Source organism: Grampus griseus, assembly GCF_964374135.1.
Source record: "Grampus griseus genome assembly, chromosome: 3".
In the NCBI taxonomy this organism is placed as follows: domain Eukaryota; kingdom Metazoa; phylum Chordata; class Mammalia; order Artiodactyla; family Delphinidae; genus Grampus; species Grampus griseus.
This window is the reverse complement of record NC_139019.1, coordinates 129,315,064-129,336,800: the sequence shown is the minus strand read 5'-3', so window position 1 is coordinate 129,336,800 and position 21,737 is coordinate 129,315,064. Positions and strand designations below refer to the sequence as shown.

The 21,737-nt window shown below is 41.0% G+C and overlaps 1 protein-coding gene and 1 pseudogene across 2 annotated transcripts; one reads left to right on the top strand and one right to left on the bottom strand.

Moving 5' to 3' along the window:
* Positions 1-3,033: 3,033 nt before the first annotated feature.
* MFAP3 (microfibril associated protein 3) lies at positions 3,034-21,677 on the bottom strand. The gene is made up of 3 exons (XM_082652158.1): positions 21,639-21,677; positions 11,121-11,584; positions 3,034-8,223 (listed from the first exon to the last, which is right to left on the bottom strand). The coding sequence occupies exons 2-3, from the start codon at positions 11,413-11,415 to the stop codon at positions 7,430-7,432; spliced, it is 1,089 nt and encodes a 362-aa protein (XP_082508284.1). The 5' UTR covers positions 11,416-11,584; positions 21,639-21,677; the 3' UTR covers positions 3,034-7,429.
* On the top strand, positions 13,954-14,703 carry LOC309820671 (large ribosomal subunit protein uL30-like; annotated as a pseudogene). Its single transcript has one exon. The product of its transcript is annotated as a large ribosomal subunit protein uL30-like (transcript).
* Positions 21,678-21,737: the final 60 nt, after the last annotated feature.

Here is a 21,737-nt window from a genome sequence, read left to right as displayed (position 1 = left end):
CAGTCGATGGTATTCTGTTACAGTAGCCCCAGTGGACTAAGACAAATAGTGACAAGTACTATGGTAAAATTAACAGTTATTATTACAGTTATTTAGCCCTGACTCTAACTCCAACCCTGGGGGCACCTACTGTTGTATGGTCAGGGAGGCCTCTCTGAAATGGTGACAGCTTAGCTGAGATCTGAATGCCAAGAAGAAACCAGTGAAGGGAACATCTGGGGGAAGATATTCTAGGCAGAGGGAAGAACAAGACCAAAGGTTTTGAGGTGGGAGCAAGCTTGGTGTGTTTGAGGAACAGCAAGGAGGTCAGGGTGGCTGGGAGGTATAGTGAGGTGGGTGGTAGGTGATGAGCATGGACACAGGAAGGAGCAGCTCATAGGGAGTCTTATAGGCTATGGTGGGGAGTATGGATTTTCTTCTAGAATTTTCTTCTAGTGACAGGAGACACTATAGAACATTAGCAGGAGATGACATGCTTTTGAAAGTTCACTCTGGTTGCACTGCTGAGAATGGATCACCTGGGGACAATAGTGGGGAACATCAAATAGTACAAGCAAGAGATGATGGTGTCTTGAAACAGGATGACATCAATGGAGGAAGAGAGTAGTGGGTGGATTACATATATGGTTTTTGAAGCAAAACAAGAGAACTTGCTGATCTATTGGACACTGAGAGTAAGGTAAATTGAGTCCAGGATGAAACTGATTTTTGTCTTGAGCAAATGACTAGATGGTGGTGCCATTTACTGAGAGAAGATGGTGGAGGTAGAAACTGATGTATGCTTTTGTTATCAGGTTAGGGAATCAAAAATTCTGTTTCAGATATATTAATTTTGAGATGCCTTTTAGAGGTGCCTGGCCAATTGGTGATGGCAAGTAGGGAGGTGTTAGATCCACAGGTCTGGAAGAGAGCATTTAGAGCTGGAAATATCAATTTGGAGTCACCAGTGTGAAGATGGTATTTAAAACTTTTTAAAAGTTTTACATTTAAAAGTCAGTGATGTCTCCAAGGAAGAGAGTGCTGTTGGAAAAGGGGCAGCCACACCTCCTGAGCCCTCACCCCCAAGTCCCACATTAACCAATGTGGTCCTATACTACAGCACAACAGTTTAGTCCCCCCTCCCATCCCATTAAACAAACATTTACTGTCTCTTCTATACAAAATGTGTTACCCTAAGGAATAAGGGGCTACAAATACAGGTGACTAGTACATGATGCCATCTCTCAAGTTGCTCATAAACTTGTAAGGAAGGAGTAACTATAATATAAAAGGTAGAATGTTACTGTATTTCCAAGAGAGTGCAGGGGTCTTTAAAAGGTAAACTTGGGAAGATAGGCTGGGAGCAGGTCATGGAGGGTCAAGAAATTGGATTTTTTTTTTTTACTGCTAAGACAGCAGGGCACCATTGAAGATTTCTGAGTTCCATGACCAGATTAACGCCCTTCCTTCACTGTCCAAGGCTTATTCATCCTCCTGGCCTGGCTCAAATCTCACCCCATCCACAAGGTATTGCCCACCCTCTGCTACCACTCACTTTTCATCTTTAACTCCTTAAGCGTTTATTATCTAGTGCTAATCCATTTAGCACTTGATGCCACACTGTCTCTTTCAGATGGTTTATTTGTAGGAACATCTTACTTTTTAAACAGATGTATAAATTCCTTCTAAGCAGCATTCGATTACGTTTCTGTCTCTGGCTGAGGACAGAAACATAATAAGCCCTCAAGCAATGCCTGCAGCTGCTAGTGTCACTTCTTCAGGGGATTCTTCTCTGACCTCTAATGAGATCAGATTCCTTTGTTCCAAGCTCTCAGAGAATCATTTTCTAGCACATTTCTCAGTTTTTAATTATCTACCCTGCGTGTGACTTTTTCAATAGGATCTGTCTTCCCATAGGTTGTCAGTTCCCAAAGAGCAGGGACCACCTCTGATTTTACTCATGATAATGTCCCTAGTTTATGTGTGACAAACATCTGTTGAAAAATTGAATAGGCATAGCCTTAGGTGTTCAAAGGGTCAAGGGACTTGAGCAGAGTAGACTCAGGCATGGTCCAACTGCCTGTAGTTTCTGAAAGAGCAATGAAATTCACATGGCAAAACTACCCCTCAGTGGGAGTTCCTCCTGATAAACTTCCCTTCTGCTTAGGGACAAACTCTTTCCCAGGGGGTGGCTCTTCTATTGTAAGGAGGCCCCCTTGAAGGCTGATTTATCATCACTTAGGACATTTGAGTCCTCCTTCTCACACGGCTAAGCAGGAGGCAAAGCAGAGTGTTTCCAACTGTCAGGAAGAAGCAGCACGCTGGCAGCAGCCTCGATCATCCAGGCAGATGGAGCAACATATGTATATTTACATATATATTTCCTAATCAATAGGTTCCAGTGAAAACATGAAAACTCGAGGAGACGACTGGAATTTAAGGGGCTCTGAAGGAGTTTGATTCCTTAAAGAAAATTAGGACAATCGAGTTGTGTTTTGTTTTTTTTAGCTGCAGATGATTTCAGGACAAAACGAATAGTACTACTGAATGATCAAACTTCCCTCCCTAAATTGGTAAATCTCCTCTTCCAAATTAGGCACTGCTAGCATTTCTTCTAAGAAACACATTTCTGGGGACAGCCAAAAAGAGCTTTTAAATCTTTTAACCTTATTCCCGGCCCCTGCCTGCTTCTCTGACATTCTCCCCTCACAGCCACACAGGCTTATTTCTTCTCTTTCTCCAGTAGGCCAACCTTGTTGTCCCCTAGGAACTTTGTTATCGCTTGCTCATAGCAGGTGGCCAGTACGTATCTGATAATGAATAAATAGGTTAAGATAAGCCAATTATGCCCCAGCAGAATCCCATAACTTGTCTGTCTGCTGTTTGAGCCACGTGTATGGGAGACTACATAAGTGATGGCTTGAAGATTTAACCTAAGATTTAATGCTTCTGATTCTTGCTTTGTTCATGCATGTGTGGACTGAAAAAAATGCACAACCTAAAAGTTGAGAATTATGTTTTATTCAGCAGACATACTGAGGACTTAAGCCTGGGAAGCGGCCTTTCAGATAGTTCTGAGGGACTGTTCTGAAGAGGTAAGGGAGTAGCCAGGATATACATGAATTTTTGCAACAAAAAACAGGTAGTCAGAACAGCAAAAGATTAGTTAACTAAAGAAAAACCAGACATCTCAAGTTAATGAACTTAATACTTCTCTATGTATGGGAAGATGTAAGAGCCTGGGCTCATCGAAACCATTCCTTTGATGTACACCTTAACTATCTAGGCCGGTATCCTGTTTTTCTCCATCCTGAATCCCCTCAGGGTGCACAGTCAGGGTGGCTGTAGTGGCTGATGGCTTGATGGCTGCAACATCCTTTGTTTACTGATATGGTACACAACATTCTTCATCCATACATGTGAGTATCTTCAAGGAACATGGTTTGCAACTATATCCACCACACAACCACATTTTGCTCCTGTAATTCAAGTGAAGTTGACCTTGTTGCACATTACCAGTTGCCTACAACTTCCATTCTTCACTTTCTTAATAATAAAACACTTTGCTGCAATATGTCCAGTGAAAAAATATACAATTTCATCTTCCCAAGCTTTCTTACAGTTACTGCAGGTAGTCATGTAACCTAGTTCTGGAAGCTGTATAGTGGAAGTCAGGTGAGGCTTCTGGAAAGCTATCGCCTTCCTGATAAAAAGGTACAGACTTCGACTGTCAACCGCAAAAAAAAAAAAAAAAAAGAATGTATCTCTATAGAAGACTTCAGACAAATGAAATACACTCCATTGAACATTTAATACATTAAATTCAACTTTTTTTAAAAAAGGACAAAATTATAATGTAAGTATTCATTAACATGGTAACCATTTAAACATCATCTGAACCATATTAAACAACTCATTTACTCTTATGAAATGTGTTGAGAATCTAGGAGTTTATGCATAAGGCTTAGCACTTTTTTGTGTGTGTGTGTGTGGTATGCGGGCCTCTCACTGTTGTGGCCTCTCCCGTTGCGGAGCACAGGCTCCGGACGCACAGGCTCAGCGGCCATGGCTCACGGGTCCAGCCACTCCGCGGCATGTGGGATCTTCCCGGACCGGGGCACGAACCCGTGTCCCCTGCATTGGCAGGCGGACTCTCAACCACTGCGCCACCAGGGAAGCCCAAGGCTTAGCACTTCTAACATTGCTGGCGTAGGGGACAAAAGACTGTGTTCTCTTAATAGTGATTCAGGAAATCTGGTATACTTGTGTTACCGTAGCTGGTGTGAGGAGGCAAGGCTAGCACCCATGACTGGCCGGGCCCTGGAAAACAAGCATTTACGCTCCCATGCTGCTCTGTGACACAGAATACAAACTCTGATTTAGGTTGAAACTACATGCAGGGCGTGGAGAGGACTGTGCCAAGGGGTTCACTGTGGCTGGAGGACAAAAGGAAAGCTGGGTATTTCGACTTTAAAATACGTGGTAAGTGAGGTGAAGAAGCCGGGAGCCTCCTCAAACCATTCCAGGTCAGCGACTCCCAAGATATTTATATCAAGGTAGTTGGTAGGAAATATAAACGCTCACTGGGCCAGACTCAAGAACTAAACTATCAGAACGGATGCGACTTTGAGGACAGGCTTATCAAACTGCCTATAAACTAATCGCGGTATCAGCTCAAAAGATGCCTGTCTGTCTGATTTCAGCTGGTAAGGAATCTCTAAAAATGTTCACATGTCTATTTTTGGTAAATTTATTTCACAAAGCCACCATTTCATTTCATAAGGACAGTAAGGTTCATTAAATCACAATACAAGACAGAATTTGTAAATGAGATGACATAACTATTTCAAATACAGTTTGTTGAGTAAAGGCATTTTCACTAACCATAAAATCTAGCAAGACAGAAGGATAATTACACTACCACTATTGTCAAAAGACTGTTACTGGAGTTTAAGTTCAAAAGGTTAAGGATTTTACAAAAAGACAGCATGAGTATTAATAATATATGAAGAGTATTTGATTAGCTACAGAAAATGTTAGTGAGTGTGGTTTTCTTCCTCTGAACAACTAGATTTAGAAAGTAATGCCAGCTCCACTTAAATTTTGACCTACTTTAATTCCTTATCAGTGGCACCTTAACCTGGAATATTCAAAGTAATCCAGTTACTTTGGCCACCAAATTAAGTCACCGTTACATTTCTAAAGTGATTTATCTAGGATACACTGGAGTAGCCTATACTTGTTATATAGTATTGTGCAAACTTATTTTTTTCCCAATATTTCTTGTATTTTTCCAAAGCCCTGTTTCTCAGGACTTTGATCATTAAATATGTCTACATTAAGGTCCCAAATGCCCATGTCTGTTATGAGAACATGTGGGATAAATCCATTCTCTTTAATGTGACAAGCTACATTCTAAAAATGACCCCAAACCTGCTATATTGGGACAGGTTGCAAGGTGCTATCTAAAGATCTGAGGGACATTCAGGGGATAGACCTCAGACAAGGGATTTAAAAATTTTTTACATTTTCAAGAGAAACATTCTGGGAAGGGAAAAAGTGTTCTATAATCTAGGGCATGTTGAAGAGCCCTTGCTCTCATAGCCAAATGTATGAAAACAGTGTTCTTTAAAGAAATACAGGTCTATGAGCCAAGACAAGCTTTGGCTAAATGACGGGTAGCTTTTGTTTGGCTCTGGAGGTTTCCATGGAAACAGCCTGAGAGACAGAAAAGGCAGCATTATCATTATCTGTAATGCCATCTGATAAAACTGCACATCGATTCATTCATGCTATCGAGAGCAGATGTATTACTTCTGATAAGCCTTCACAAAGGAGAAAGGAGTTCTATCTGGTCACACTTCGAATTTCCTGCCTTCCTCCATTTGAAATTAAAATCCTGATAAAAACCTCTCCCAAACATTTCTCTCAGGAACCTCTGTTCAAGTAATGCTTCAGTAATCAGAAGCCAAATGAAGAAACGTGAAGCACACGGAGCTCCACTGCCAAGTTCTTAAAATTATATGACGCCAAGCTTACTGTAGCTGAAGAAATTATTCTGAAGAGTATGTACAATTCCATTATATCCGATCTCAGCCAGGCAAGAAATACTGTCCTAAGTGTTTATTATACACAGTTGAATCAGGTGGCATCCCTCATAATTTTTCTCCCTCTTTATGTCTAGATCATCTGTATGTGTGTATATATATATCCATCTGTATTAGTATCTATATATTTAATATAGTAACATACACCACACACCATTATCTAATCTTATTTCAGGTTAGTGCTTCTTGGAAAGGCCGCAAAAGCAGCTCTAGCTCAAAATTCTACACCTGAAGTACACAAAAATAAAAACCTCAACAATAAAATATAAACAAGATGAACAAGATAAAGGCATGCAACCTTTAGCACCATATTAAAGACCACGGAGGGCAAGAGTGTTGACAGAGGTCTGAAGAGGAATTCAGCTGTGGGTTTTCTCCTGGAATGGGATCCCAAACACAGAACTATCTCATAGAGTCCAGTACTTTTAAACAGGGAAAGCCTGAGAAATTCTATGAACAGAAATGTCAAAATCCATTAATTTACCAGACACAGATGATTTGACATTGTTTCTTATTCTAAAAACAATGAAGACGTTATTCTTTAGGAACGAACTGTTAACTTTTGGAGAACAGTTGGGAAATCACTGCCGGCTCAATGAGCTAAATGATGCCTCAGTAAGTTAAAAAGACATGATACACCCCCACAAGTTCCAATTTACTCATGGAAAGTAGCTTACTAATGAGCAGTTAGCTCCCCGGTATCTGTATAACGATACAGACATGGGCTACACTGGAGACATTCAACCTAGCATATACAACTGTATGCTCCACCAGCAAGACATCTGAAAAACACCCACACCTCTATGCATAGCATTGGTGTGGGAATCCAAATCACAAAGTTTCAGCTTGGTCCTTTCTATAAAAAGGGACTCAAAGTCTAGGGAAGCGTTTATTCAGAAATGGGCTGAAGATTCTTTTGGTTTAAAGGTGGCAGGTAAGAAGTTAGAGGGCCAGAAAAGTCTTTAGATATCATCCAGTGCAAATCCCTCATCTTGTTAGTGGGAAAACTGAGGCCTAAAGATAAGTGTCAGCCCTAACAATGGAAGAACCATGACCAGAAGAGAAGCCATGTAATTCTGGGTGTGGTACTTTCCCCATTAGGCTGATGTCTCAGGCCCCTTTAAATCTCAACATGTGTCATTTAATCAAGCTCACGGTAAATGACTGAGAAAGATCAGATAGGGAAAACACTGAATTTTTAGAAAGATTTTGGTAACAATTCATGTCCTGATGTGCTTAATATGAGCAAGGGGAAAGTCCTACTTATCTTTTGGTAAAAATGTTATTTCCTGCATGAAACAGGTTCCTTTTCTGAGAGCCATTTTTATAGGTACTGGGGTAGCTCACAGCTGGCAGCTTTCATATGCCCCATCTTTGTAGTTAGAGTTCAATTCAGCAGATCCTGTATCATCAGGCGGGCTGAAATGATTGCTGTCTTGAGAATCTGTATCAATACTTTTGGTCTCTGACTGAAGGTGGACAGAAACCTGAACTGCTATCTCCTGGCCTTGTTCACTCAGGGAACCATCATCCGAATCTCCTCCTGGTGAATTACTCCGGCCCATCTCTGGGTTAATGACAAAGATGCCATCCTGAGCATTCAAGGCAGGTCTCTCTTTAATTCTTTCTCCCATGTCATCAGGGTCATCCACTCGCACAGCCTCAAACATCTCCTCTACAAAGGCCCGACAGTTTAGAATAAGAGGTGGCAGAGGGACGCTTCTTGCCAGTTCTTCAATATAACGAGCAAACTCCATGGTTTTAAACTGTGTGACTTTGGCGAGCTCCAGAGTCTTGGCTGAGGTGATGATGGGGATGCGTTTTGCGATCTCAAAGGCCTTCTGAAGTTTCTCTGCCCCTTCAGTTCGGAAGAATTCATTGATGGCTTTCTCAGTTTTACGAAGATGGCTGCTCATCATGCACAGCCGTGTGACATTCAAGATGAGAGTGATTGTAAAGGCAATCAGGCAAACCACCATGTAGTAGACACTCATGTCTCCCGAGGTGAAGATAACACGCAGGGTGACCGAGTAGGAGGCACGGATCGGAGACGTGATAAAACATGTATAGAGCCCACGGTCAGCAAAGGCTATGTTCGTGATATTCAGGAAGTTATCAGAAACCAACCATTTTCCACCTGATAACCCAACAGAAATAAAAAATTACAGCATAAAGAATACTATTGCTAAATATGCCAACTGCCTTATCAATATTCCACCTCTTCATGAGAGTACTTTAAATCAACTCTTCTATTAGGCTCTGCTATTTCCTTAAAAGATGTAAGAAAGGGCAGACTTTTTATGTTCAGAGTCAGAATTTAAACAGCCTGGGACTTAAAAAAGGGAATCAAGATCTTCCTGACACTAATGATTATCATAACTACCTTTTCACTGCCAGATGTAAGAAGCCTTTCAGGGAGACAGGTGTGTCGACATAATGCTAAATGACTAAACTTAAAAAGAAATATTTACGTGTGTGTGTGTGTCTATATCACAGTCTCTACCTAGACTGTCTCATAAATAGAAGGATGTGCCTCAGAAATATAAAACAATGGTTATTTATAATGGGTTATGAGTAATTTTTACTTCCTTTTAAACTGTTTACTTTCAATAATGAACTTATCTATTTGAGACAAAAACTATTTTTAAAAAACCCTACCAATTTAATGCATTTCTTCAATTACTAAGTGGCTAATCTGGCATGCCTTGCACATGTTAATTTGTCTTGTTAGAAAAGGTTGGTTGATGATAGTATCTTGTTTTTCTGGCAGGAGTAAATGAAGCACAAGCCAAAAGATATGTTTCACAAGCGAGGCTAAATGACCAGCTTGGGAGAGAGAAAAAAGTTGCCCTTAAGATGCCTAGGCTTGTCTTAAACCTAAAACATGCTGCCTCTCTTCCATACGTGAAGGTATCTTCATTCAGGGAACGCGTATACAAAAGCACATGAGTATGAAAAACAAAGCACACTGACCACCCACCGTGATTCAACATCCTTTAATAACTTGGAAAAGAAAAACCAACTTGGCTCTGCCTGCACAATTCTCACCTTTGTGGTAAGTTCTCAGTGTACTCTGTGCTTTAACTATGAAAGCCATTCAAAGATGGGATAGATGTGCGGTGTAGGTATGAGTCCCAATGCCTAGAGGTGGTGTCCCAGAGGAGGCTGGGTGACTGCTTGTTAAGCACCATTTCAAGGTCTAATCTTCCAGATCTCTTTCATCCCTGAGATTCTGTGGTTCAGGATTATTTGGGTGGCACATCAATTAGTAAGTACTGTGGATTGTGCCCATTCTTATCATCATCAAAATTTATCTAAATTCTAGTTATATTTTTACTAAAGTAAAAAGAGGAAAACATGTAGTTATGAATAGAGTCATTATTTTATAAACTTCTGTTCTATAAACTTGGAGCTATGAAAAGGATACCCTGTGAATCCACGGTATGATGAACTACATAGACTCCATTCATCAACCACTATAACCACAATCTGAACTCTCTAGCTCACTTGCTGATAATAGCTCAAGATTTATGAACCTTATACTAGACTAATATGCTCTTTAAACTCTTCTCACTTGAGATTCATAAAATTTACTATAATTGTCCAGAGCTGCTGCTGAAAGCATCAATGACAGATGTTAGTGGTTTTCAAAGTAAGGGCAAAATAGGAAAATAAAACTGTCATTCCACTTGGCTGGTCTCATTCTGACCAAAGCTTTGTCTATACAGTCACTCCGTAATAATCATATTGATTAACCCACATCTTAAATGGGTTTGTTAGGACCCTAGAGCCAAACGAGATAAGAGTCTAGTTCAGTGGATCCAAACAGGGAACCCCAAACCATGTTCAAAATACCACTCTAGAGATTCTGATTTCTGGGCACCACTGTAGAGATTCTGATTTAATAGGTCTATATTCTTAAGAAGCTCTGTTCTTTCTAACATTCAAACTCTTCAATCCCTTGGTGGCCAGTTACTCAGTTTGCAGAAGGTTAAAATGTTTAGCGTACACTTTAGAAGGAAGCACCATCTGTCTCCTTTTCTGTTTTCCACTCTAATATGAATAGCCAAATATCCTTATATTCCAAGAGATTAGACTATCTTTCTAGCAAAAAATATAAAGGGGCCTTTTCCGAAAAGTGTAGCTTGTGAGGATCCCAGAATTTAATCTTTATCCCATTGATATTTCATGGAGATTTCTTCCTAAGGTGTTTTAACACAAGTAGTCTTCAAAAAAAAAAATCTTTCTAACAGAACACTAATTAAAGGAAATAGTATTCTGATTAAGATGTGTTTACGGGTTCATAAACAGCATAATCAAATAAAAACCTGTCAAAAAGAAGACCTTGGTCACATTATTATGATGTTTGTGTGATTTTTTAAGACTGACAAACAAAAAAATAATACAAGGGAAACTCTCCTGTTTTCAAGTAAATTAAGGTATAGAATAGAAAGGGCTTATAGAGTTCCTCCTCAGTGCCCTTCTGATTCCGAGGGACTTAAAGTTTTATGCACAGATCTTTATAACTATTTTTAAAAACATCCTGGATTTCCTCCAACATTTTTAGTAACTCATTTCTGAGCAAAACATTTTTATTTATGACTCTAAGTCTAACCCAAATCCTTCTTTCTGTATTCACACAGGGCCAGCACTCTGTACTACTCACATTACAGTCTAGGTGAATGGCGCCCCTGGAGTTGTGCAGCGTGTAGCCTGCACAGCTGTATGCAGCAACCCTGATGGAGTCTACCTTGAATGAAGAAGGAAACCAGCTCACCAAGAGGAGAGAAAATAGCTCACCATCATTATGTGAACACCTTTTAAATTTATAACTATTCTCTATTTATTTTCTTCTGGTTAAGTAATTACCATTATTTTGCTTTTTCTGATAGGTATAATACTCCAGGCCTTCCAAAGTTTTAACTATTTACTGTAGTACCTCATCTTAGAGATTTCTTGTTGAATATGCCTTAAAACCAAGACGAAAGAATAGGAAATGAGTAACCTTGATTAATTATACTCTGGCATAGTTACCTCTGCCTCTGTTATCCAGCTGCTGTCCTTTTGAGTTGTACCAATAGACACCTTCATAGTGGTCGACTGTGAGAAGACACTCAATTGAAACACTAGTTCCCTCTCTGGCTATGATGACATCATCACCTGAGTGGGAATCTGCTGAGAGTTCAAAACTTGGGAGAAATGATGCATTGGAAGAACTATGATTTGCTCCCAGAGGGGTCATTTGGTTGAAGCCTACATCTTCCAAAGCAAAAGCAGCTGGCACAGTAACACTCACCACTAAAGTGAATAAACAACAATGTGGCTTCATGGGAAAATGGGAGAAAATCTTGTCTAGATTTGGAGAACTGAAAAGCTTCTATATTATAACAAGAGCACAGTGGGTCATTGATTGCTTGGTATTGGAGTTTTCAAAAAAAATGGTAGATCCAGGTATATTTTGAAGTCTTCAAGATTAAAAGAGATGAGTGGAGACCAACCTAAAAGAAAGCCAGATATAAAGTTTAACCAGGAAAGACTCATAACGGGGTGAAACTCTATGTCCTAAAAATAAACAGATGTGAAACTGATTAGAATAATTGGCATCAACATTAGGGAGTGAAACAGAGAGACCACCACCTAAAAATCCCAACGGAATCGGTTGAAAGAGCACTGAATTGGGAAACGGCAGACCTAGATTCTGGTATTAGCTTTGCTACTAACTAGCTGTAGGTCCTTGGCAAGTAGTCGGGCTTGTTCTCTCATGTGTCAAATGAGGGACTGGATGAGACAATCTCTAAGGGCCCTTCTAGTTCTGAAATGCTGTGATTCTATTTCACTCTGACAAACTCCAAGCAACAGGGAGCCAATGAAGGTTAAAATATTTAGCTTAATGATCTTTTATTCCACCTGCACCATTACCAAATGCTGTTATATCAATAATTTAAATCAACTGGTACATTATAATCATAACCATGGAGCTCAAAATTTGAGTAATTCAAGTATACAGACATATAAGATATAAATAATACAGGGCTACCTGAAGTAGTTTTTTTGTTTTAACATCAGAAAGAAAACTGCACTACTACATGTACATAAATAGTTACTGACTTCTGAGGCTATAGAACCTCCCTCTTGGGCAAGAATGTTAGACAAAAGAATTTTCCTTTAATAATTTCTTCAATATCAAGAAACAAAATTCAGTATATTTAAGTTTGTAAGAATACCAGATTTCTAGCTCAGTCTATAAAATTAGCTAAGGGAGGAACTGACACCTTAAATGTCTAGTTGGTAGAAATACAGATGTAAACTACAGGGAAAGATTGTCAGACACATTTAAAAGAAGAGTAAAATATCATAAATAAAAGCAAAATGATATCCCAGTCTAAGAATCTATGTGATTATGATGAACTTCCTGGTAATTTGATTCCTCTTTTAAAATCAGACTCTTTTTAAAAAAATTTAGTTATTTAATTTATTTATTTTTGGCTGCCTTGGGTCTTCGCTGCTGCACGCGGGCTTTCTCTAGTTGCGGTGAGTGGGGGCTACTCTCCGTTGCAGTGCGCGGGCTTCAGTAGTTGTGGCACGTGGGCTCAGTAGTTGTGTCTCACGGGCTCCAGAGCACGGGCTCAGTAGTTGTGTCTCACGGGCTCCAGAGCGCAGGCTCAGTAGTTGTGGCACACGAGCTTAGTTGCTCTGCGGCATGTGGGATCTTCCCAGACCAGGGCTCGAACCTGTGTCCCCTGCGTTGGCAGGAGGATTCTTAACCACTGTGCCACCAGGGAAGCCCCTAAAATCACTGACTCTTAAAGAAATATTTCAAATTCTATTTCTATAAAATATGGGATGAAACACCTAGCTTTATTTCTTATGAGGGACCAAAATAATTAGCTTTGGAAATGACATTTACTCCCCTGTATACTCACGTGAAAGCTGCTTGATCATACAACATAAAAATCAATTGATCATTGTATTTTGCCATTAAACTACTCAAAGTCTAAATTACATTAAGTTGTAAATATCATTTAATCTTCATTAGACCTTGAAAGGATGGTTGGATGATGACAGTAATTTTCTCTTTCAAATTTAAGTATGGACTATTTAGAGTAAAACAAAGAACTTCAGAATTTGCTATACATAAATAGATAAACACATGTGCTTGTTTCCATTTCTTTCCAAAACCCCACTAAAATGACACTAAAGGAAACAAAGCACTTAGGCACTGCAGGGGATTATAGAAGTGATCTGGTCTAACCTCTTCACTGTGACTTGCTCTTTAAGAGCATACTATAAGTTAGCAGGAGAATCCTGGTCTCTATTAGGAGGGAGTGGAGGGTGGAAACAATGGAAATAACATTTATTAAATGACTGAAGTAAGCCAGGCACTGTGCTAGGGCTTGATATATGTAAGCTCCCAACTTTTTCACTACAATTGGCAGATGTGATTTTTGTCCTTTATTCTAGACTCGTGGTTCTCAACAGTGACAGGAAATGAGTGTGCTGAAAAAGCGCTCCAAGTTTTCCCCAGGACTTCCATAACGAGTACCTGTGGCTTCATCCAAGTTGGCATTTCCCAAATTTCATTCATTTCTTCTACCGTTATGATTGTTTTTTTGCTATATCCATGAACCAAATTATTATTAGTTACGCTTTTCTTTAAAAAACTCATTTTTCTTTCATACATTTATGTTAAAAGGAAAGTCTGTATCACATCTGTAGATAAAAGTAACTGTACGCATAAGCACAATGCAAACAAAGTCATGCTATTAACTTCTAGAGATACTGCCATCTGTTGAAGGCTCTGAGCTAGAGGCCTGCTCTCTTTGTGGAGAAAACAAAAACAAAACAAAACAGCTCTTTCCTGGCTGGAACCATGGAGAGTGCAGAAGAGAAGAAAAAGAAGGTTCCTGCTGTGCCAGAAACCCTTAAGAAAAAGTGAATTTCACAGAGTTTAAGATCAAGTGCCTGAGGAAGAAATTTGCCCAAAAGATGCTTCGAAAGGCACGGAGGAAGTTGATCTATGAAAAAGCTAAGCACTATCACAGGGAATACCGGCAGATGTACAGAACTGAAATTCGAACGGCTGGGATGGCAAGAAAAGCTGGCAACTTCCACGTACCCACGGAACCCAAATTGGCATTTGTCATCAGGATCAGAGGTATCAATGGTGTGAGCCCAAAGGTTCGAAAGATGTTGCAGCTTCTTCGCCTCCGTCAGATTTTCAATGGCACGTTTGTGAAGCACGAGGAGGCTTCAATTAACATGATGAGAATCGTGGAACCATACATTGATTGCATGGGGGTACCCAAACCTGAAGTCAGTAAATGAACTGATCTACAAGCATGGTTATGGCAAAAGCAACAAGAAGCGAAATGCCCTGATGGATAACGTGTTGATTGCTCGATCTCTTGGCAAATACGGTATTATCTGCATGGAGGATCTGATTCATGAGATCTATACTGTTGGAAAACGTTTCAAAGAAGCAAACAACTTCCTGTGGCCCTTCAAATTGTCTTCTCCACGAGGTGGAATGAAGAAAAAGACCACCCATTTTGTAGAAGGTGGAGATGCTGGCAACAGGGAAGACCAGATCAACAGGCTTATTAGAAGGATGAACTAAGGTATCTACCACGATTCTTTTTGTAATCTGGTCAGTTAATAAACAGTGACTGCTTTCAAACTGAAAAAAACAAAACAAAACAAACCTCCCAGAACTCCACTTTATTCTAATACCACCTCATTTCTTATTCTGCCACTCCTTTGCTCCCCACCGCTTCTTACTACAGAGTTTAGAACCTACTATTTTAGACCAGAGGTATACATTTTAATCTATTCAACTGTGTCTACTGAGCACCTACTTTGTGCCAACCTACTCTACCACAGACACCGTCTCTGCCTTCACGGAGCTCCGTCAGGTAGAGGACATAGACACTAAGTACATACAAAATACACTAAATGCTACCCAAGGGAAAGTACAGGATGCCACAGGAGCACCCAACATGGAGAGCTAACAATGTCGCAGAAGGCCTCCCTGAGAAAGTAAGGTGTGCAATAGGACCTGAGGATAAATGGGAATCGAGAATGCAAGAGAGCCATCTAGGTAAAGGGATGGGGGCAGGGAAAAAGCAGAGGGGTCACTGGTTAGAAGGTGTTCAGGAAAAAGAGCTACAAGTTGTGGCCAGAGAGTAATGGGTCTGATTCCTGATTCTGGAGGGGAGCAGTTTCGACCAACAGCAAAACTGGAGGTAGACTTTGGGAACTAGAGTGGCAGGTTGAAGTGAGTGAAAGAGATAATTGTCCAAGGTGAAGCAGTCAAAGAACTGAGAGGCTCAAAAGTGGGGTACCTCATGTAAGGGGGTGTTAATGTTCCCCCAGGATCAAGGCAGCTAAGGTAGAAGACACTGGAAATAGAAGAAATGGACTCACTCTCCCTGCTCTGAGATCAGGAGCTTCAGGGGAATGAACAGCTTCCACGTGACAGCCTCCACGTGACAGGGCTGTAGGGCAATAGTGTCCTGGCAGTGTTACTGCTGTATGGAATCCCTTCTTCATGCAGCTTCCCTGAGCCTCCTCTCAAGGCCTGGCTCTTCCTCCCGTATGGATCCAGAGTATACCTGGATGCAGGATGGCTATTCCCTGACCCCTGTAGCCCTCACCATTACACTATTCACCTGGCTCTAGTATATGCTGCTCTGTACTACCAGGCAGTCTACACCATCTCACCTATGAGCCCTTTAAGCACAGGGACTGTATTTTTTTGATGCTATGTTTCGTAACTCGCACATGTTCAATAAATACTTACTGATAGAGAATAGTTTGAATATAACCAAGTATGTTATGGATCTTTGTAAATTGAAGAATGGTATACGACAGGGATCATAATTATTCAGGCCCACATGCATTTACTAGCACTTGTTATATTCTCTGAGACAAAAAGAACCAATGTTGTAATCTCGAAAGATCCTAAAGGCATAATGCCTAAATGCATTCCTTGAACCAACCACTAACCCTCAAAGTCTTCATTTACCATCTAGTCCTAGGAGATAATGGTGGCAATAAAAGATTACCAAGTCCAGAGTTTCCAAGCCAGGCTGAATATCACAATCACCTAGAGAACTTGTTAAAAATATAGATTACTGGGTTCCACCCCAGACCTATTGACCTGATGAATAAGAACCTCTGCGTTTGGACTTTGGAATTCATGGTTTTTAATTAGCTCCCTGGGTGATTCTGAGGCAGAGGGTCCATGGACTAGCAACCACTAATATACTTCCTCATTTCCTTTACAATAGCCCTGCTCCAGACTGTCTGAACACTTCCAATACGAGATAACTATTACTCAGATTACATTCTGGATTGTTTACCCTGGAACATCATACTTGCTGGCCTCTGATAAAGGCAGGGTAGCAGAGAAGTTCAGAGTACAGACTCTGGAACCAGGTTTCCTGGGCTCGAATCCTAGCTCTGACTCTAACCAGCCTTATGACTTTTGTTAATGATTTAATCTCTCTGTGCCTCAGTCCCCCCATCTTTAAAACAGGGAAAATAATAGCATCTATTTTCACAGGACTATTGCAAGGTCTGAATGAGACAGTATATAAAAAACACAGAGTCTGGTAATAGTAATCACTGAATAAGCTCTAGATATTATTATTGTTGATGGTCCTTTCAGGTGCTAAAATCTACACCTTACAGCAAAGCCATTATTTAAGATAAATAAAACACTTTTACTTGGAATACCATGCAACCATTTAAAAATCATGGAGGGGGGAGGGGAAACACCACTAGGTAATTTCAGTCTTTAAATTTCACACTCCTCTTTTTCTCATTGCAAATAAATATTTTACAATTATATGAATCAAACAGGAATTGTAAACTGACCTTGGAGCCCAGCCATTATATTACATTGTTTTTAATGTGTCCTGAGCTTGTGGTAGAGAGCTTTTGTTGTGATCTACCTAGCCCGTGTTTCCCTTTTTGGAGCCCTGCCTTCTTGGGCCCAGGAGGAAGTCAACCCACTGGCTAAGAAGAATCTTGTTCTTGGAATTTGGATTGAGACACTGTGGGTTAGGGCCATCTGAGGAACAGAAGCCTTATAGGGAGCTGAGGCAATCAGGTTAGAGAAAGGACAACAGGGGTGGAGAAGGGAAAGAGAGAGGAGACAGGAGATAGGGGCTGCTGGTGGTGGAAAGAGCTGCAGAGGGTAAGAGACAGAGGGACTCACACATGCTGCTCTGGCTCCTGATAGAATTCTACTTCCTGGCTTCAATATGACTTTTTTTTTGGCAGTGCGCGGGCCTCTCACTGCTGTGGCAACTCCCATTGCGGAGCACAGGCTCCGGACGCGCAGGCCCAGCGGCCATGGCTCACGGGCCCAGCCACTCCGCGGCATGTGGGATCCTCCCGGACCGGGGCACGAACCCGTGTCCCCTGCATCGGCAGGCAGACTCTCAACCACTGCGCCACCAGGGAAGCCCTTTTTTTTTTTTTTGAGAAATAAACATCTTGGAGATATGGGGATATATGTATAGTTGATTCACTTTGTTATACAGCAGAGACTAACACACTATTGTAAAGCAATTATACTCCAATAAAGATGTTAAAAGAAATAAACATCTTTATCTAATTTTATTCAAAATTAAAACCACAAAAATGAAGGCTGACTGTGCAAACAATGAAGGAAATGGAGAAACGGTCAGGTAGGAGAAAAAAGACTGAGTTCAGCAAAACCTGGAAGGCAGGGGCAGAGACAGCTAACTATATACAAGAGAAGTACTGAAGAGAAGTGTAACTGTGCTGTGAAAACAAAAGAGAAAGGAGGACTTCATGAATTTTAGAAATGCAACTCACTTAAAAGTTTGGGACTTTGCATAATATCATGCCTGCTATTCTCAATGGAGCAGCTGACATTTGGAGGCTAAGAAGAAAGAGTTCAAAAAGGAAAATCAAAGTGCCACCTTCCTGTAAACAGCTAAAAGGGGCTATGCTATGCTTGTGGATGAAGTTACTTGGTAGAATGTTTTATTACCTTTCTTCAGCATGAATAGGATAACTGAAAAGTGTGATATTTAAGTTTAATCTAACTCCTTTTTCATCTTTCAGGTACACTAAAACGTTAGCTTTTCTAGGATCATGAATAATCAGAAATGTAGATGATTTTACCCTCCAGAATCATTCTGGATATTGGCTATATCATTAAAAAAGAAAAAGAAAGAAAAGCGCCTAAGCTATCATCCCTAACAGATTGCCTTGTTGCTGTTCCTGCCAAATTCTGAGAGAAGAAATATTTCCATTCTCTTCCAATTTTCAACAGAAGTAAATAAGGAAGTAATGTGGCTAACTTCCATTCTTGTGGCTCAATATTAAGTTGGCTGAGGAAACAGCTGTTTGCAGAAATAGTTCTGGGATAATTCAAAGGAAGGAAAAACACTGATGCCCAGATGGTATTGGTTTTTGCTGCAAGTATACTGGGATATTAACGGTTCATTCTCCATAGCTAACTGCGTTCAAGGCTGTATTTACAGCTTATCCACTCTCCTCAGCCTGCACTGTTACACTTGAAAAATGGAGAAGCTCCTTACACGAGGCACACAAATGGTCAGAGTGGCATTTTGAATTGGCAAAGGGGATAAAAAAAAAATGAAGAGCAGGCTGTTAGCACTCCTCTATCCTTTCAGAGAACAAATGTAAAGCTGTTGTGCTTATACTCGACCACTGCTATAGATAACATTAAAAGGTTAGTAATACGCAAACAGAAATCATCATTTTGAGGGTCATTTTCCAAAAAGTTTCTAAATAGCCCTTATGCTCCCAACAGCATCTTAGAGCCATCACACACCTCATCACTGGCCTTTGGGCACTTGGCTCAAATGTCAGCATATTTTCTGGTACACTGAGGAACACCCTCTGTATTTGCTGAAGCTGTGCTTCAAACCATGGTTAGTTGTTATGCCCTTGACTTTGATCATTTTTGCCATAAGCATTTGCTTATGAAGCTACACAAAGACATAGATATGACAAGCTTAGACTTATGATCTCCTTGCCCATTTTTTTCTCTATAGTCTGAACCTCCCCCTGCCCCCACACCCTCCCAGTATCTCAAACTCAGTATAACTAAAAAAGAACTCCTCACTCTCATGCTCAGATCTACCTGTCCAGTATATACATAGTTCAAACGATAGCCACACAATACAATTCTTCCAGTTTTGCAAGATCAAAGTTACAGTGTCATCATGGCTATGTGGTCAGGAACATGGACTCTGGCGTTACAGTGCTTGATGTGGGACTTCCCTGGTGGTGCAGTGGTTAAGAATCCGCTTGCCAATGCAGGGGACACCAATTCGAGCCCAGGTCCGGGAGGATATCACGTGCCTCGGAGCAACTAAGCCCGTGTACCGCAACTACTGAGCCTGCACTCCAGAGCCTACAAGCCACAACTACTGAAGCCTGCGCGCCTAGAGCCCGTGCTCCACAACAAGAGAAGCCACCACAATGAGAAGCCCATGCACCGCAACTACTGAGCCTGCACTCCAGAGCCTACAAGCCACAACTACTGAAGCCTGCGCGCCTAGAGCCCGTGCTCCACAAGAGAAGCCACCGCCCGTGCACTGCAACGAAGAGTAGCCCCACTCACTGCAACTACAGAAAGCCCGCGCACAGCAACGAAGACCCAACACGGCCAAAAATAAATAAATAAAATAAATTTATTAAAAAAATAAAGATGCAGATTTCTTGGGCATCTGCATCTTTGCCGTGCATGTAGTTTTAATGACTTACAAATCATGTATCTTTTGATTTTCAAAACCTTACTGTAATTCAGCGATTCTCCAAGTGTGGTGCAGGGGCCTCTGGGGGTCCCAGAGACTTTTTCAAAATGAGTTTCGTATTAATATTAGAAAATTATTTGCTCTTTTCTCTCTCATTCTCACACAATATGGTGCAGTTTTCCAGAGGCTACATAATGAATGCTATCACAAGAGAGTGAATGCAGAAGGAGATATGAGAATCTAGTTGTCTTCTATTAAGCCAGATACTAAAAAAAACCTTGTAACAATGTAAAACAGTGCCATTCTTTCCCATAATTTTTTTTTGGAAAATATTCTTCATAGAAATGCTATTTATGTTAACATGTAATGAATGTATCATTTTAAATAAATTAACAATTTTTGAAAAGCTGTTTTGATATATAAAATGGCATACTGAGGAACTCTGGGACAGGGAGGGTGTCAGGGAGTGCTGGGTGAGGGTGGGTATGAGGGAACTCTGGGCGAGGGAAGGGGTGAGGGGGAAAAATGGCATATTGATAGTTATAAGCACACAAACAAAAACTCTCTGACGTTCTCAATAAGTTTTAAAAGTGTCAAGGGATACTAAGACCAAAAAGTTTGAACACTTTCTATTATAATTATCATCAGCAGTATTTTAAGGATAAGACAGTTAAGTGGCTTGCCAAGATTCTATTCTTAAACCTCCAATTTTATGCATTTTCATTACAACAGAAAATCAGAGGAAAACATGTTCTATTTTATACTTAAAGTGTTCTTGTTTTTTTTGGGAATAGGCATTTTTAACATGCTCCCAGGTGATACTGATGCCCCTAAATTTAGAGAAGCACCATCAAAGCAAAGGAAACCATCTGAAGAGTTTTAGGAAGTGACAATTATGTATAGACATTAAAATGGTCATTCTGAAAGCATTAAATGGAGTTGGAAGACGTTGGTTCTTAAAAGGCCAGGTGCCTTCACCTCTCTGGGACTTAGTTTTTCACATCTCTACAGGGAGGCTGTCTCTAATGCTTTTCTGGCCGTCATTTTGGGTTTCATGCATTCCACTGTCCAAGGGCAAGTGAAGAGGTGCATCTTTCTGATGAAGGGTCAGGAGTAACCTAAAGTCATAAATCACAGCATGTCACTCTTGGGCACAGAAACCTTCAGTGCTTTTCCACTGCTTTCCAAATAAAAGTCAAAATCCTTCTCCTGGCTCACAGCCCCTACAAGGGTTGGCCAGTTTAAGTCTCTGGTCTCATCTTCCTCTTTTTGCTCCACGCGCAGTAGCCTTTTTCCTCTTCCTTGGCCTGGCTCGGTTTGTTCCCACAAGAAGGCGTTTGCACTTGCTATTCCTTCTGCTTCTAATACTCTTCACCAGATCTTCAAAAGGTTTACTCCCTCGCTTCGTTCCGTCACTTTATTCTGCTTAATTTTGTTTAAAGCACTCACTACCGTCTTAGATAATCGTGTTTGTTTGTTCACCTGTTTATAGTCGGTCTCCTCCGCTAGGCTGTCAACTACTTGCGAGCAAAGCCACAGTCGCTCGTAAACCAGTATGTCCCAAACGCCCAAAGAAGTGCCTGGCAGGTATGTGGAGCTCCGTAAATATACGACGGCCGAACTCCTGCAGCCCAGGCCAGGCTTGCAAAAGGGCAGCGGATACCCCACCCTCCTTCACGTTGTACCCCAACCCACCGCTCAAACCCACGCCTCGACACCGCTAGTAACCCACCCCCACCCCCACCCCGCCCCAGCCCTAGACAACGACCGCGAACTATCCCTCACTCACCAGACCCTCGCCAAGCTCCTTCCGGCTGGACCGGCTGCTTGACCCGGAAGTTCTCTCAGGTAGGCAAGGCCTTCTCCGTCCTGAAGGAGGACTTCCGGG